Source organism: Ranitomeya variabilis, chromosome 2, assembly GCF_051348905.1.
Source record: "Ranitomeya variabilis isolate aRanVar5 chromosome 2, aRanVar5.hap1, whole genome shotgun sequence".
Taxonomy (NCBI): domain Eukaryota; kingdom Metazoa; phylum Chordata; class Amphibia; order Anura; family Dendrobatidae; genus Ranitomeya; species Ranitomeya variabilis.
Window position 1 is genome coordinate 161,638,029 of NC_135233.1, and position 19,052 is coordinate 161,657,080.

Here is a 19,052-nt window from a genome sequence, read left to right on the forward strand (position 1 = left end):
AGGCTGGACTTGCGCACTTTTTAAAAAACGCGCGTGTCCAGCCTCCAGTGACGTCCCGGCTTGTGATTGGTCAGGGCGGCCATGTTGCCGGGACGCGGACCAATCACAGCAAGCCATGACGAAATTACGTCACGGCTTGCTGTGATTGGTCCGCGTCCCGGCAACATGGCCGCCATTAACCAATCACAAGCCGTGACGTCACGGGAGGCTGGACTTGCGCACTTTTTAAAAAACGCGCGTGTCCAGCCTCCAGTGACGTCCCGGCTTGTGATTGGTCAGGGCGGCCATGTTGCCGGGACGCGGACCAATCACAGCAAGCCGTGACGAAATTACGTCACGGCTTGCTGTGATTGGTCCGCGTCCCGGCAACATGGACGCCATTAACCAATCACAAGCCGTGACGTCACGGGAGGCTGGACACGCGCGTTTTTTAAAAAGTGTGCAAGTCCAGCCTCCCGTGACGTCACGGCTTGTGATTGGTTAATGGCGGCCATGTTGCCGGGACGCGGACCAATCACAGCAAGCCGTGACGTAATTTCGTCACGGCTTGCTGTGATTGGTCCGCGTCCCGGCAACATGGCCGCCCTGACCAATCACAAGCCGGGAATTCACGTAACCAAGTAAAAGCACGAATTTTAAACAAACAACGCTGCCGGTTCCCTCGCTGAGGTCCCGGCTGCGTCGGACAGGTGAGTATAGCGATATTTTTTATTTTAATTCTTTCTTTTACACATTTATATGGTTCCCAGGGCCTGAAGGAGAGTTTCCTCTCCTTCAGACCCTGGGAACCATCAGGAATACCGTCCGATACTTGAGTCCCATTGACTTGTATTGGTATCGGGTATCGGTATCGGATTGGATCCAATACTTTGCCGGTATCGGCCGATACTTTCCGATACCGATACTTTCAAGTATCGGACGGTATCGCTCAACACTAGATATAATACATCCAGCCAGGTAAGATCAGGGAAATCGCTTGGCGGACAGGAGGGGGGGGGGGGGGGGGGGGGAGGGGCGTACTGTTGATTGAAGGCTCCCTACCTGGAGATGAGGAACGCATCAGGATCCCTGGGAGAGTAGAGGGTCCTGGAAGAAGTCCTCCTTCCCGCGCCGCGAGCTCCGGCGCAGAAGACGGCCTCGACCCCTAACCAGGGGGAGAGGGTCACTGGAAGTGACCGCTGTCTTCCTCTCAGCCGAGGAGAGGGATAAGGAGGGGAAACGGGCAAGACTGGCCACCGAGAAGAAGGTCACCCTGAACACCCGAAAGGGTGACAGAGGACAAAGTCCTGCCCAGCGAGTCCGAGAGGGTGCGATGTGGATGATACCACACTGCTCTCTCGGTCACTCAAAGTGGGGAAAACAGGGTGAGAAGAACTGCACCGTTACCCTGAAGAAAGAGTCTGAAAAAGAAAGGGGAAAAGGTTAATACACACAACAAATCCCTGTAAAAGAAAATGCGGATCTGGTGTTAGATCCAGGTCCGCCTCCTACAGACACTAAGCAAAAACTGAGTTGCCTGGTGCCTGTCGGAGGGTGTATACTGCCGGGGAGGAGCTACTTCTTTATTCGCATAGTGTCAGCCTCCTAGTGACAGCAGCATACACCCATGGTTACCTGTGTCCCCCAATGAGGCGAGAAAGAAAACGTTACTGGCAGAACAGTGGAGTTAATAAAGGAAAAAGCAGAGGCAGTGGCATACTGCCAATTGCAGCAGACATGTAGCCGCTATGGGGCCCATGAGTCAAGAGGGGGCCCGATTCCAACGCTGACATTGGGCCGCCCCCGATAGACATTGTACTTTCAACAGGATAGGCATTCTGGTCCAGAATGCCGATACAGATGAAAATAATCATGGGAGACAGAGAAGTCAGCTGATGCTCCCTCTCCTATCATTCCCCCTCTGCATCTGAGCGCTGTGACATCTCACCGCAGTGGACGCTGTGCTGAGCAGTGTAGGGTCAGAAGACGCGCTGCAGAAACTGGAGTAGCGCAGAATGGGGAGAGGCGAGTATTTATTTGTAATGTGGGGTCCTTAATACTGTATGGAGGGTTATGTGGGTCCCATAATACTGTATGGAGGACTAAGTGGGGCGCATAATCCGGTATGGAGGACTATATGGGGCCCATAATACTATATGGAGGACCTTATGGCATCTGTAATACTGTAAGGAGGAGCTCATAATATTGTATAGAGGACTGTGTGGGGCCCATAATACTATAAGGAGGACTATGTGGGGCCCATTATACTTTATTTAGGACTATATGGAGCCCATAATACTGTATGGAGAACTGTCTGTGGCCCATAATATTGAATGGAGAACTATCTGGGGCCCATTATACTATATGGAGGAATATGTCAGGCTCATACTGTATGGAAGACTAAGTGGGGCCCATTATACTGTTTGGAGGACTAAGCGGGGCCCATTATACTATTTGTATGGCTATGTGGGGTCCATTAGAATATTCAGAGAGCTATGTGGGGCCATTATACTATTTGGAAGGTTATGTGGGACCATTACACCGTTAGCAGATCTACATGGGGGTGCCATTATACTGTTTGCAGGGCTATGTGGAGGGCCATTATACTGTTTGCAGGGCTATGTGGAGGACCATTTTACTGTTTGCCGTGCTATGTGGGGGGCCATTGTAATGTTAGCAGGGCTATGTTGGGGCCACTGTACCGTATGCAAGCAATTAGACATTTTTGAGAAGGTTTTTGTAGGGTCTATCATGCAGTGTAAAGGGCTGTATATGGGCCAGTATGCTGTTTGGAGGGCTGGGTAGAGGCTATTATACAGTCAGTGTGGATGTTTATGTTGGGGCCATCATACTGAATGGAGTGGTGTGGAGGCCATACTGTATAGATTGCTATGTGACTATCACTGTTTGGGCATCATACTGTGTTGGGGGAGGGTCACCATATTTTGCCAACACGGTACAAAGATTTTTATCTTTTCTTTATCATATTTTGCTGGGGAGGGTTAAGGGAGGAGAGGGGTACAATAGTGTCATCATACAGTGTGTGGAGGATATTGTGAAACTAGATGGAGGCACGATGCAATAGAGGGCGGTAATGTCACGATGGGGCAGGCATGAGGCGCTGTTGTTGCCTAATGGCATCCTGTGATAATCTAATGACTTTTGCATCAGGGAACTTGTGCTTGAAGTCTACGCTTATATACATCGTTTTTGTCCCAGCGATGCTGTTGCTCTTCAAGAGTCTCATTTGTCCTTAGTTGTCTTCGACATTGTGCCTTTGCTGCTTTCATTTCATTGACATACTTTTTATGAGGAGCCATGTTGGTGTTGATATTTGCTTTTTAAAGGGTGTTTTCCCACGAACAAAAGTTCATTTTAAAAATTGTCTGTCTGACCATGTACCGAACATACCACAGCTCCTGGGCAGGGGAGAAAGCAAAAGATGATACGATTTTGTGAGGTAAAATATTTTTTTTTTAAAACAGTCAGTGAAATATTTTATCTCATAAAATGAATCCTCTGTGATCTCCTACTGTAATGTCAGTATTATCTTTTGCTTCCTCCCCTGCCCAGGAGATGTGGTATGCTCCATGCACGGTCAGACACAGTCAAGTTTTAAAATGGACTTTCGTTCTTGGAAAACCCCTTTAATGTGACCGGCTTCCTCTGTCTGTAGACACGTTGCAAATCTGCCGCCGGGATCAGCCGAATGATTCACTGCACCTGCGCGTAATTCACGCAGGCGCAGTAAATCAGATCGTCACCATCTTTGTGCAGACCGAAAGCGGCGGTCACATTAAAACTGCGCATGCACTATTCCTGTACAAGATGGCGGCAGTCAGTGAATCATTCGCCTGATCCCGGCGGCGGCGTGTTCGCGACGGTGTTCCACTGGTGGTACCGCGCAAGAGGCTGCGTGAGTGTGTGAATGTGAGTAATGCGTTCGGCATATAGAGTGTGTGTGTGTGTGTGTGTGTGTGTGTGTGTGTGTGTGTGTTGCGACGGTGGTACCGTGCAATAGATTGGTAACAGCAGCAGTTTCCATATTGAGACACCCATCGCTTGGGTGTGCCAATATGGCGGTCAGTGAAATCCTCCGCTTGGAATTCTGGGATACGGCGACATCTGGACAGAACAGGAAATGAAAACATTACAAGGCAATTATATAAATAGATTATACACTGCTCAAAAAAATAAGGCAACACTTAGACAACACAATGTAACTCCAAGTCATTCACACTTATGTGAAATCAACCTGTCCAGTTATGAAGCATCACTGATTGTGAATCAATTTCTCCCGCTGTTGTGCAAATGGATCAGACAACAGATAGAAATAATAGGCAATTAGCAAGACAGCTCCTATAAAGGAGTGGTTCTGCAGGTGGTGACCAAATGCCATTTCTCTGTTCTCATCCTTTTTGGCTGTTTTGGTCACTTTTCCATTTTGTCATTGCTCTCACCCCAGAGGTACAGTAGCAACCCACAAAAGTTGCACAGGTAGAGCAGCTCATCCAGGATGGCACATCAATGCGAGCTATGACAAGAAGGGTAGCTGTGTCCAGAGCATGGAGCAGATACCAGGAGACAGGCCAGTATACCAGGAGACGGCCGTAGGAGGGCAAAAAGCCATCAGCAGGACCACTACCTCCTCCTATCTGCAAGGAGTTACAGTAGGAGCAGTGTCAGAGCCCTGCAAAATGATCTCCATCAGGCCTCTAACAGCAATGTGTCTGCTTAAACTGTCAAACAGACTCCATGAGTGTGGTATGAGGGCCAGACGTCCACAAGTGTGTGTTGTGCTTACAGCCCAACATCGTGCAGGGCAATTGGCATTAGCCAGAGAACACGAAGATTAGCAGATTCGACATTGGCGCCTTGTGCTCTTCACGGATGAGAGCAGGTTCACACTGAGCACGTGACAAGACGTTAAAGAGTCTGGAGACGCCATGGACAACGTCGTGCTGCTTGCAACATCTTCCAGTGTGAACGGTTTGGCAGTGTGTCAGTAATGGTGTGGGTAGGAATTTCTTTGGAGGGCCGCACAGCCCTCCATATGCCAGCCAGAGGTACCCCTACACACACACACACACACACACACACACACACACACACACACACACACACATACATACATACATACATACATACATACATACATACATATATATATATATATATATATTTGTACGTTTTTTTGTGAAGCAAAGTGGTAAACAAAGCCGCTCAAAGAATGAACATGCTGCTTCTATTAACTGATTTAAGGTTTCGGAACCTTAAAAGCAGTTAAAAGAGTTAAGAAATGGAACATGTACACAGCAATGTAAATGAGATTATTTTGCACTATGTTCATTTTTTTGCAGCACTTTTTCAAGCAGATTCCAGATGGAATCTGTTAAAAAATAAATAAATAAATAAATACATTGTTTGCACATTCACTTATATTGGATTTATTTTGGAGAACTGGGGCAATTGTAAGAGCATTTGTATGTGCAAAGTTTATTTAATCTACCAGGCTAAAACTATCATGTCATGAATTCTGCTAAGGTGATGAAATTGTTCTACATGAATACTGTGGAGAGGATGCCTTCTCACAGTTGCAGCAAATTAAGTGGTGGTATGGACATGCTCTGATCAGCCCATTCTACTCTGTCACAGAAATATATCCTAAATCCATCACTGCAATTTTGTCAGAATTCTGGCATAAATTGCTTTGAATAGTTGCAAAAATGTTGTTTAGCGTTTTCATACCAGCTTCTCTCAACGAATCCAAAATGGGTCGAGTTGGGATGTGACAACACAGCTCGTCTAATTCAGGATTAGCTGTGGCAGTCCCTACACCAAAAATCTCTCTCCAGTCAGACTGAATAAAGATTTCTGACGAAGCGCATGTCAGTTATGAGACGCTCCCGATTCATGAAGAGGTTTATTTCTCTTCATGAATCAGGAGTGTGACTCCACCACGCCTCCGCATCAAGAAAATCGCTGGCCTTAATTATTTGGGGCCTATATGTTATAAGTCTGGGGACTGTTATTGGCAGGGAGGCAAGATAAACTTGTTCTTAGATTTCTTAAATCAATACATGGCTATACAGCCTTTGTGGCATTGTGCACTCTACTGCTAAAAGAATCCTACCATATGGTAAGCAGCTGCCATGAAAACATTCTCCACACCAATGTTACTCCTTCACCAATCCAAACTGTTCATACCTGACAGAAAGGACTCACTGATTCATGCTGCTTGACCCAAGGAACGTGTGTGTGAGGGAGGCATTGCAATAACACCAAACTGATCTTCTATTGTTATAGCCTGTGTGTTTGCAGGAATGAAGAGCTGTGCGTTAAAGGCGATGAGAATGATGCGACCTCTGACTGGCTGGGGGAATTTGTGAGAATGTCGAGTGATCTCCGGGAGAGCCAGTGCCAACTACGCTGGAACGGCGCCGGCACCAGTGGTCAGTATAACAGTTATTTTACAGGGGGTAAACATACAGATTGAGATGGGGTTCTCCGAGCAGTGGACAACCCCTTTAAAACACTATCCCAGCTAGTCTAGCATCAACAACTCATTAACCACAGTTATTCAAAGTAGCCCAGGTCACTCAATCTTCCCAATTCAATGTGGATTTACACTGAAAGTGAAAACACAGAAAATAGAATATCAGGATATAATTTAGGGTAAGCCCTTACCATGCTTGGCTTGTATGCAAGCTGTAAACACCTCATAAAAATAAAAAAAACAATGCCAGCTCACCTTCTGTCTTTCTTGTACAATAATAGTACAGCTAAACATACAACTAGAATCACCAGAAGAATGCTGAGCATGGCACCCACAGCTTGGCTCCTACCAGACAGGCCTTGATACTGATTGTCATCGGATTCGCCACCAGTGCCTTCTGGACTGTAACATACAGGAACAGTAGACAAATCAATTAAAAAAAAAAAGGTACAAGGTCATTTACAAATAACATTCTGATTAAAATATAGAGAAGAGAACAGCAAATAGGCTGATACAGTATTGCCATGACATACATAGGTGATCCATAGGTATATAATAAGAGATGTATTTATTTTGTATATGCAGTTGTGCTCAAAAGTTTACATACCCCGGCAGAATATTTGCTTTCTTGGCCTTTTTTTCAGAGAATATGAATGATAACACCAAAACTTTTTCTCTCTATTTTGGAAACTACACCCCTCAAGAAATGCATTGACTGGTGTAATGTCCATCTCGAATCTAAAGGTGTTCCACAAAATATTATAATATTTTCTTGTGAAAATTAAACCTTGCCATTTTTTTGTCCACGTAAATGTTGCTTTAATCCCACATCTTTCATTTTCACAAGGGTAACGAAAAAATTTGCAACAGATTGTGAGGCCCATTTTCCCCAGCGTATGCGAATATCCAATATGTGGCTAGAAAGGGAAGGACTAGGAAGGGAAGGAGCACCATTTCACTTTTGGAACACAGTTTTTGGGGGAACTGATTGCGAACGCCATATGGCATTCTGAGAGGCTCCGAGGTGCCAATACATCAGAATCCCAACATAAGTGACCCCATTTTGGAAACTGTACCATCCTGGAATTTATCTAGGGGTGTAGTGAGCATTTTAAACCCACAGGTAATTTACAGAAATTACATTCTTCTTCTAGACTGATGTTTTAGTCCCAAGTTTTAAATTTAGTCAAAAAGGTTAATAGGAGAAAACAGACCCCACAATTTGCTTTGTATTTTCTTCTTAATACGACAATACCCCATTTGTGGTCGAAAATTACTTTCCAGGCACAGTGCAAAGCTCAGAAGGGAAGAAGCGCTGTATTAGGCCACGTGCACATGCTGTGGATTCCATTGCAGAATTTTCCGCAGCGAATTTGAGAAATCCGCAGTGAAAAACCACTGCGGTTTTTACTGCGGATTTATCGCGGTTTCTTTTGCGGTTTTCTCTGCGGGTTTTCACCTGCAGATTTCTATTGGAGCAGGTGTAAACCCGCAGAGGAATCCGCACAAAGAATTGACATGCTGCGGAAAATAAGCCGCTGCGTTTCCGCGCGTTTTTTCCCGCAGCATGTGCACTGCGGATTTAGTCTCCCATAGGTTTACATTGTACTGTAAACTCATGGGAAACTGCTGCAGACCCGCAGCTGCGAAGCGCTGCAGATCCGTAGCAAAATCCACAGCGTGTGCACATAGCCTTAGAGTGCAGATTTTTCTGGAATGGTTTGTGGGTGCCATGTCACACCAGCAGAGTCCCTGAGATGCCTGAACAGTAGAAACGTTCCTCAAGTTAATCCATTTTGGAAATTACAGCCCAGTGGGAATTTACCTACTTATGTAGATATGATTTTGACTCCATGGGTGTTTTACAAAAACAAGCACGCACACATTGGATGCTGAAGAGTAAAAATGGAAATGCCCCAATACCCTATAAACTTTAGTTCACAATAAACAGTAGCACCCAGTACATCGTGCCCAGCTTGTGCTTCTGGAGACATGCACCCCTTAAATTAAATGGGTTTTCCTTGCTACAGTGATGCCAGACATGGGGATGCTAACTGGGGTTAAAGGCAGACTGGGGCTCAGAATGGAGGTGGGACATTTGGAAGCAGAGATTTCACTGGAATTCTTTTGGAGGATCTATGCTGCTTTTCCAGAGCCTTTGTACTACCAGTAACCTAATCCCCTATATTTCTGTTGGTAACAGTTGATATAAATCTGAGTGTGGGCTTGGTTTTTATAGAAGCTTTTATTAGCAGCATTTTGGGGCACATAACATTTTGGATCACTTTTAAGCCTCAGTTTGTATTTATCCTGTACTTTACTCTGAGCACTTAGCATACACTGAATATAACAAGTCTATAGTTCCCTGTAAAACGCTAAGTTTTTGTCATTTAAAAAAATTATTTCAGAATTGTATCCACCTTTACTGTTACCTATAAGCTGTACAATTCAACTGATAATCAGTTGTGTGCCGAAAAAGACAATTAAAGATCTAAAAGAATGCGAGTGGATTGCATAAATATGCACACCCTTAAACTAATACTTTGTTTGAAGTACCCTTTGAATTTATAGCAGCATTCAGTCTTTTCATATCTAGAATTGGCAATCTTTGCCCACTCTTCCTTGCAGTAGCAATCCTAATTTGTCAGATTGTCTGGGCCTCCCCTGTGTAATGCCTTCTTCAGGTCATCCCACAGATTTTCAATTGCATTCAGGTCTGGGCTCTGGCTGGATCATTCCAAAATCTTTTATTTTCTTCTGGTGCAGACATTCTTTTGTTGATTTGGAGGTGTGTATAAGGTTGCTGTCATTCTGACAGATGAAATGCTCTGTATCTTCAGCTTTTTAGCAGAGGCCTGAAGGTTCACAATTCCCTCTACTTGACTAAAGCCCCAGTTCCAGTTGCCAAAAAACTGCCACAAAGAATAATGCTGCCTTCACTATGCTTCACTGTGGGTATGGTATTATTTTTGTTTGCAGTGTGTGGTCTTTGCACAAAACATGAATTTAGCAATTATGGTCAAAAAATTAAATCTTGTTCTCAATAAACAACACATTTTTCCCCACATGCTTTTGGCAGACTGTTTTACTGTTTGTAAGAGAAGGCTTCCATCTTTCCACCTTACTTCACAGGAAAGATATATTAATAACAAAGGACTTTTTTACATGCAGTTCACAACCAGAGCTTGCTAGAAATTCCTGTATCGCCTTTAATGTTGCTGTATGCCTTTAAGCATCCTCCCGGATCAATTTTCTTCTTGTCTATTCATAAACTTTTGAGGAATGTTCAAATCAAAGCAGGGGGTGGCGTTGGACAAGTGCCCTCACGCCAGCTTGTCACAGCAATAATGATCACCAAATAAAACCTACAGTGTAAGTAAACAATAGAACACAGCCTGACATGTGACACATTATTGAATTCTGTGTTTTAACCAAAACCTCATGCTGTCCTCACATTACATAGCAAAAACCTGCTGACAGATTCCCTTTAAGCCATTTCCTGATGGTTGTCTTGACAGTGTTCCATGATCTATCTAAAGAATAGGAAATGTTTTTGTACCCTTCTCCTGGTAGCTTACAACACAGCAAAGGGATATCATTGTTGAAAATAGTTTAAGGACCATGACTTTTTCTTTACAATACAACTAAGAAAATGTCAGGATAATCCCATTAGAACCTTAATGTGGGGATAATCAGTCACTTCAAATGATGGCAGTTGTGTACTGACTACTATGTAACATGACTTTAAATTTGATTGCAAATTCTGAATGTAACATCTTCAATAATATTTACACTTATGCAACCACATTATTTTAGTTTTATTGGAATGCTATGTCCCTTGGCCCATGCCCTGTAAACGCTACCTGCAGAGATTGACAATGGCATTTAAAGCACACCTTTATTTTTATTGCACCACTGGAGTGGTGCTTTAAAGTAATTCCACTGCCCACTGTCTCATACTCACCTTCATCCTTTTCCAGCATCGCTCCCGTCGGTCTCCAGTAAAAAAAAGTGACCTGCCGGCAGCTCCAGTGTTTTATGGAATGTGTCGGAGGTCACTTCTTAATACGTTCTGGCTCTCATAGACTTGCATTGACCTACTGTGACGTAGCTTCTGACTTGCAGCCAGTCAGAAGTTATGGGCACAAGGTGGCGCCACTGGATTGGAGTGGTGTCGGTAAAAAGTGAGGCCGCCAGAAGGTGAGTATAAGAACGGGGGCAGGGGGATTACATTTAAAGCACCACTCCAGCACTGAAAAAAACAAACAAAAAAAAACAACACAAAACTGCTGGAGTGGAGATCAGCCCCTGAGCAAGCATCATACACGGGGACCAGACGTTTGATGTACTGGTATGTAGAAAGTCAGTAAGGGGTTAAAGCTGTACACTATAAACTTACATCAGTGGGCAAACAGCAGAAGTGTGCCAGGTGAACATATACTGACAGTCTGCAGTTTCATGTAGGAACTCTGGTTTTCCTTCCCCATTGGATGGGCTGCAACGTAAGAATATGGAGGACGTTGCATTTTTTGTTTTGTCTTTACCACATTGTGAGTCTGAGGTAAAAACAACATCCAAATCATCATCTGTAAATAAAAACAAATATAAAAATAGTCCGAAAAGTTAGAAATCTTGTTTTTTCAAAACAGATGAATACTTAAATGGGCTTCTGGATATTAAAAACATTATTGGGAAGAAGAAATTAAAGGGAAGTTATTAACAAGATAATACAGTCCGATCTGCAGGCACCATGTTATAGAGCAGGGGGAGCGGAGCAGATTGATACATAGCTTTTTTGAAAATAGATTCAGTATATCCTGTGATTTAGTCATTTAATTCTGTCCTTTCTGGGGGTTTTGGTCCAGTGGGCGGTCCCATCGGTGACTCACACCTATCTCTGTACGCACTTTATAGAGAGAAAGCTGTCAGTCACTGCTAGGACCGCCCACTGGAGCAAAAATCCCAGAAAGAGAAGAGGATTCAATGATTAATACTCAGGTTATAATGAATCTTTATTCACAAAACTATGTTTCAAAAAGGAGGACACAAGGAGTGTTCAAAAGTTAGAGTACAAAATTTATTGAACAACTGGAAGAATTCAAATAGAAAACCCACATAAAAATACACAAAATCAGGACACCATGAAATGGCATCCAGTACCATATCAATAACAACTACAATTACACATGATATGGGAAAGAGGATCTGCTGCCACAAAAAAAAAAAACCCAGAACCATAAAGCCCCTTAGTTTAACCCACTATTGGTAAATCTTGCCTAATCTGGCTTCTCCACAGGGCGTCGCTTATGGTCTAACTGAGGTTCAGACCAACCCATGGGAAAGCCCCTGGAATGCATAAGTAAAGTACCAACTGGCCTCCAAAATCCCCATAGGGATATCGCATAGTGATCCTCTTACCAAGTACCGGAGTCCAAATAAATTGAGTCCCACCCCACTCAATTTATTTGGACTCCAGTACTTGGTGAGAGGACCACTATGCGGTATCCCTATGGGGTTTCCCATAGGTTGGTTTGAACCTCAGTTAGACCATAAGTGACGCCCTGTGGAGAAGCCAGATTAGGCAAGAGTTACCAATAGTGGGTTAAACTAAGGGGCTTTATGGTTCTGGATTATTTTTTGAAGCGGCAGATCCTCTTTCCCATATCATGTGTAATTGTTATTGATACGGTACTGGATGCCATTTCATGGTGTCCTGATTTTGTGTATTTTTATGTGGGTTTTCTATTAGAATTTTTCCAGTTTTTCAATAAATTTTGTACATTAACTTTTAAACACTCCTTGTGTCCTCCTTTTTGAAACATGATTTGGTTGGAATTGTATATATAGGGGCCGAGACATGTTTATTGGTTACCCTCAAATATGAGTCTGGGTTTGTGTGTATTATTCACAAAACTACCGTACGTATCATTCTCTCATCTCATGGTTCACATCCAGTCCCTCTTTAGACAAATGATCCCAGGAAATCCAAGATTTCTTCATATTAAAAATCGGTAACAAAAATGGTCAGGCAGTTTGGATACACTCATGATTTTTTTAAAAAAAGGCATCGAGACCAACATGTTTCGACTCCATGATTAAGACCTGCCTGGGTCGAAACATGTTGGTCTTGATGCCTTTTTTTTTTTTTTTCATTAGTGCATTTAAACTGCTTGACGTTTTTTGTTACCCGTTTTTAATATGAAGAAATAAATAGATGTTTTAAGAAATCTTGGATTTCCTGGGATCATTCGTCCAAAGTGGCACTGGATGTTAACCATTTGATGCATACAAAACTTCACCCAGTGGATCCGTGCAGCCTGGAGGACATATTAACCAGAGGAGGTGGTGAGCTGACAATCTCATTTTATATATATTCTTTCATCTCCACCTACTCTCCATCATGGTGCCTGACGGTAGAAAACAATTTTCATGGTGACAGGATACCTTCAAGCTAACAGAAGGAAGTACAGTTAATAAACAGAAAAAAAAAAAAAAAAAAACCATTACTCACATGATAAATTCCTCTTTGCTTCAGCGCTTTTACTAAAATAATGAAATGATGAAATGTTGTACGCCTATGCTATATCCACAGCCAAACACTGGATATACGGGATATCACTTGAGAAGGAAAATCTACAAAGATTTATCAGCTGTAATAGTTTTGTTTCATCTTATCGCATTTACACTTGTTCGTTTTAATTTTTTTTTTTTTTGAAATCTGGATAACCCCTTTCATATTTTTTTTTCCAACATATAAATTATAAAGCCTATTTAGACAAAGACCTTTGAAAAAGTGTCAATGGACCAGTATGTATACATGTGTCTGGACTTTAATGAATGCAGCAGCTCTATAATTTGGTATAAAACAGGGGTGGGCAATTCATTTTCCCAACGTGCCACATGAGAGATCCCGACTGTTGTGGAGGGCCGAACCAATGGGCTGAAATGAATTCTGCTCAATATTATAATAAATTAATTATAATTATTTTATATTAATACTAACTGTATCACTTAATATTCAGCAGAATTAAGTATGCTGACATCCTCCCATATACCATTTGAGCCAGTACACAGCCCCTTCTATATTTAGTAAGAGTCCACACACAGCCCCCTATATACAGTAAAAGTTCCCAGATAGCCTCCCCATGACCAGCATATGACCATGCATGAGAGCCACATACAGCCTACCAATGTGCAGCATAAGAGCCCCATACAACCTACCTTTGTCCAGCATGAGAGCCCCATACAGGCTCCTCTTGTCCAGCATGAGAGCCCCATACAGGCTCCCCTTGTCCAGCATGAGAGGCCCCATGCAGGCTACCCTTGCGCAGCATGAGAGCCCCTTACAACCTACCTTTGTCCAGCATGAGAGCCCCATACAGGCTCCTCTTGTCCAGCATGAGAGCCCCATACAGGCTCCTCTTGTCCAGCATGAGAGCCCCATACAGGCTCCCCTTGTCCAGCATGAGAGGCCCCATGCAGGCTACCCTTGCGCAGCATGAGAGCCCCTTACAGGCTCCCCTTGTGCAGGATGACAGCCTCATACAGGCTCCTTGTCCATCACGGGAGACCCATACAGCCTACCCTTGACCAACATGAGAGACCCATACAGCCTACCCTTGTCCCATGACAGCCCCATACAGGCTCCCCTTGTGCCACATGAGAGCCCCATACAAGCTCCCCTTGTCCAGCCTGAGAGCCCCCATACAGGCCCTCCTTGTCCAGGATAAGAGCCCCATACAGGCTCTCCTTGTCCAGGATAAGAGCCCCATACAGGCTCCCCTTGTCCAGCTCGAGAGCCCCACACAGGCTCTCCTTGTCCAGCACGAGAGCCCCATACAGGCTCCCCTTGCACAGCACGAGAGCCCCATACAGGCTCCCCTTGAGCAGCATTAGAGCCCGATACAGGCTCCTCTTGTGCAGCACGAGAACCCGATACAGGCTCCCCTTGACCAACATGAGAGACCCATACAGCCTACCCTTGTCCCATGAAGGCTCCCTTTGTCCCATGAGAGCCGCATACAGGTTCCCCTTGTGCCGCATGAGAGCCCCATACAGGCTCCCCTTGCCCAGCATGAGAGCCCCATACTGGCTCCCCTTGCCCAGCATGAGAGCCCCATACAGGCTCCCCTTGCCCAGCTCGAGAGCCCCACACAGGCTCTCCTTGTCCAGCACGAGAGCCGCCTACAGGCTCCCCTTGTTCAGCATGAGAGCCCCATACAGACTCCCTTTGTCCAGCATGAGAGCCCTATACAGGCTCCCCTTGTCCAGCATGAGAGCCACATACAGGCTCCCTTTGTCCAGCATGAGAGCCCTATACAGGCTCCCCTTGTCCAGCATGAGAGCCACATACAGGCTCCCTTTGTCCAGCATGAAAGTCCCCATACAGGCTCCCCTTGTGCAGCATGAGAGCCCCATACCACCCTCCCCGTGTCCAGCATGAGGACCCCATAGCCTTTTCTCGTCCAGCATGAGACCCCATAGACTTCCCATATCCAGCAAAACAACCCATACATATGAAAAAAACACCCAAAACCCCCCAAAAAAACACCACATACCTAGTTCCCGTTCCCACCTGGCGCTCTGCCAGTGCCTTTGCGCGCTCAGATACACTGACTCTTGGCAGTGAACAGCTGACGCGATAAAATTACGCCATTGCGTTAGCGGTCTCACAGGCTGATTGGTGGAAGAAGGGTTAGGTGGGCCCTCCTCCGCCAATGCATTCACCACTGCCTGCATCCCGAGGATGCAGATACCCGTTACAGCGGGCGGCAGCAGACAGGCTGGGGAGGGCAAGGTACGACCTATAGGCCATTGTTTTCAGGGGGCCAGACAGCAACAGACAAAGACGGATGTGGCTTGCACTTTGTCCAGGTCTTGTCTAGAAAAACGCAGCAGCTTTATCTGGTGTCACATTACGGGAACAGCAGCTCTCTCCATTGTGCACAGGCAGAACTTTTAAAGAGTAACAATCGTTCTAATTTGTATTTCATAAATAAACAGGACACTTAAAAATAAGAAACCTTGTAATATATCTTATCACAGAAATCTGCTTCTTACTTCTCCTGAACGGATCTTTCACTCTGAATTCATGGGTAAAATTTGAATCAGTGAAGATACATTTTGCCATTACTGAAATGGGAAATAAAGGATGTGCTCAAAGTTCTATCAAGGGGAGAAAAAGTGGGAAGGAGCTACAGGCAGACAAACATTCTGCTGCAAGTTCTCTTGAAACATCAGTTACAGTTCTCCATAGAACTTTATAAGCACCAACTGTCATCTGTTATCTCAGTAATGGGTAGATCTGTTTACACTGAATAAGTCTATTGATTTATGGGGCAAACAAACAAAAATAAAACAATGGTTATTATTCAAAGAATTCTAAAGACCCAAGTTTTTTAGTATTTTATCTATGGACAATGGTTAAGGTGTTACTGTCATTTCAGGAGAGCTTGCAGCAGATTATCTGTGTTGGTCTCTAGCTCCTTAACACCACCATAGAATATTATGAGCAGCAACTATCCTCTCCTATATCAGTAATGGGAAAGTCTGTCTTCACTGAATACAGATTTTACCCGTGAATTGAGATTGTGATCATGAAAGATTAGTCTAGGAGAAGAAAGAAGCAAATTTCTCTAATAATATATATTACAAAGCTTCTTATTTTAATAAGTACTATTGATTTATGAACATAAAATAAAAAGACAGTTAACTCTTTAAGGCGTAAAAACGACAGTATCTTTGAGCTCCGTGGTTCCGCTGGTGTAGATGGCACCAGCCGCTGGACTCGGTGATCGGCGGCAGCAATGCAGATATGACGTGACTGCTAAAGACTATAATCAAAATGTTCGAAACTAAGATTATTTTTATCACGACAAACAAATTTATACAAAAAGGTTGAAATGGGAAAACTACTTTAAGTTCTACTTTAAAGGGGTATTCCCATCTCTAAGATCCCATCCCAATATATAATAGGTGTAATAATAATATTAGCATTTCTCCAATTACAAATTTAGTATAGATCTCCTGACTGGTTATGTCGTTAATGTCATTTGCAGGGCATTGCAAAAGCTTATGTATCCATGGTACTGACCATTCACATAGTGACAGTTACTTAGTTGCTAGTGGTCGTAACATGGATATCTAAGGTACTGCAATGTTTGCACATGAGGTGACAGCGAATCTGGAGAACTATACTACAGTTCTAATTTGATGTATTTGCTGTTATGATACGTGCTATATATTGGGATAGGATCTTGGAGATAGGAATATGCTTTTAAAGCTTTCACTTTTTTTTTTTTAAAGAAAGGGTTTAAGATCCTAATTTTGCTCTTGTAAGATGGATGGAAACATTTCCTCACCATCAAGATAAAACTTTACATCACTGGTGGCGCCAACAGCTCGAGTGAAATCCTGGTTAATCTTTACTTGGCATATGGCGGCCTTGTGACATTTCTTATAGGTGGAGTTCTCTATTCCAGAAAGCTGGACTTGGTATACATACTGATCCTTGCTCCTTATATCACCATAAGCTGTGTATGACCTGTCGGGGGAAAAAAGCTTGTTAATATTATAGCTGTAGGACTACTGGAGGGGCTTATGCTTATTGTGCACCCTCTAACTCCATGACTTGCTATATAATACAGTGGAAAGGCAGACATCCATCTTATAGGTAGACTGAAGACACCAAGTTTCTAATGTTATTAAGCATTTTTTCTGACCAGGTTTGCCCTTGTCAGTGCAGTGGGTTACTAGATACAACAGGTCACAGAATCTGTGATAATAGCAATTTTGCTACAAACACAAATTGATGCATGCACCACTACTGTTGCTTCAATTTCATATTACATGCATTCAACATGAAAGCCTTATTAGAGAAGTTATCAAGTAACACTATTAGGTCATGCGGACATGATCAGGATGACATTTTGGGTGTTAGGGGCACTAGAGAGCTTCAATAGATAAAGTCTATGGCAAACTGTCAAATTATAGGTTGCTGGCAATAAAATGATTATTGGTGGCAGGCATATTCCCTGGCAATGCTCCCTCATCTACTATTTATTATATCCCTCAGTCTAGAATAGCTGATAGTGGGAGTTTCCACAGGGTTAGAATACTTTAGATTTATTGGCCCATTTAAAAACCAAATTACATGACTCAATTAACTACTATGTGACAGCAATGACAACCCTTAATAGGATAAACTCCCATGCCACACTTACTTTTTGTAGATGCTGGTTAAATCGATCTTTACATCATTTTCTACATTTATTATTCCATTTGTCATAGTAACTTCCTTCGGAATAATAGCACACGCTGCTCGCGTCTCCCACTTTATGTAATAGCGACAAGACTGTGGATCAAACCTAGGGGAAATGATAGACGATACTGGTAACAGCCAGCTAATATTATAATAATAATAATAATAATAATAATAATAATAATAATAATAATAATAATAAAATATATATATATATATATATATATATATATATATATATATATATATATATATATATATATATATATATTCAGATGCTGGATGAAAGAAGATATACACTGTAGGTGTTAAAATCTGAGAGCCAAAGGACATCTTCCGTGAAACTAATACTGCCCTATAAATAATATGTCCCTTACAAATCCTTTTTCCACAGCATGCCATGTCCTTGGTCATTGTGTCATATATGATATTACAGTTAATAAGGCCATAACTGCACACAGTAAGCTACTGAATGAGTGAGGGAATAACACCGAACTCGTGATGGCATGAATTTACCTTTTCTGATTACGTTAGCAACAATTTAGCCTTATTCTCACTTTCATCAACAAAGTCATGTGCATTAGCTTCAGTAACATTACTTAAAAGGTAATGTGCCATCAGAAAACAGCCTATAGTTTAAATCAATGTTTAAATAAATTTTTATTTTAAACATTTTGGCTTTTTTTTTTTTTTAAACATAATATTGGTCACAATCTGTAGTTTAAAAAAAAATTCTTGTAATTTTCACTAACTACTGTGGCTTTTTTTTTTTCTAGATAAACTTCCTATTGTTTCAGGAAACAACACATGTACGTATCTTTGTATTCAAGTGACAAATGAGTTGCACAAAGATCATTCTTCAGGGAAGGTCAGCAGTGAAATCCCCTATTGTGATTGGTGTATCATCTGTTATCTGCTGAGTATCGAGGTCTGACCTGTCATTCTAATACTTCCTGTGATAATATGGAGACGATGTAAAATTTTCTTGAAAGAACAGGAAGTATGTGTCTAAAAAGCCCAATTATTTTTAAGAAAGATCGTAATAAGAAAAAAAATCATTGCTTTTTTAGTACAATATAAGTATGGCAAAAACCTAATTTTAACAATAGGTCACTTTTTGATGACATTCTCCCTTTAAATGGTGTGCTAGGCCTCTTTCACACCTCAGTCTTTCTTTTTTCCATTACAATGTGTGAAAAAAACGGATCCAGCAAATATTTCTGCTGGATCCATTTTTTTTCTCATAGACTTGTATTAGCAACGGATTGTGATGGATGGCCATCCATTTCATCCGTCATGTGCTAGATAGTTAGTAAA

General features: G+C 42.7%; 1 protein-coding gene across 1 annotated transcript in view; it reads right to left on the reverse strand.

Moving 5' to 3' along the window:
• Positions 1–19,052, reverse strand: part of IGF2R (insulin like growth factor 2 receptor) — a 243,002-nt gene that overhangs the window by 13,058 nt on the left and 210,892 nt on the right. The window contains exons 43-46 of the mRNA XM_077283114.1: positions 17,698–17,841; positions 16,837–17,018; positions 10,875–11,061; positions 6,731–6,877 (exon numbers count right to left, since the gene is read on the reverse strand). Coding sequence (XP_077139229.1) covers positions 6,731–6,877; positions 10,875–11,061; positions 16,837–17,018; positions 17,698–17,841 — 660 coding nt within the window. The remainder of the gene's footprint in view (positions 1–6,730; positions 6,878–10,874; positions 11,062–16,836; positions 17,019–17,697; positions 17,842–19,052) is intronic.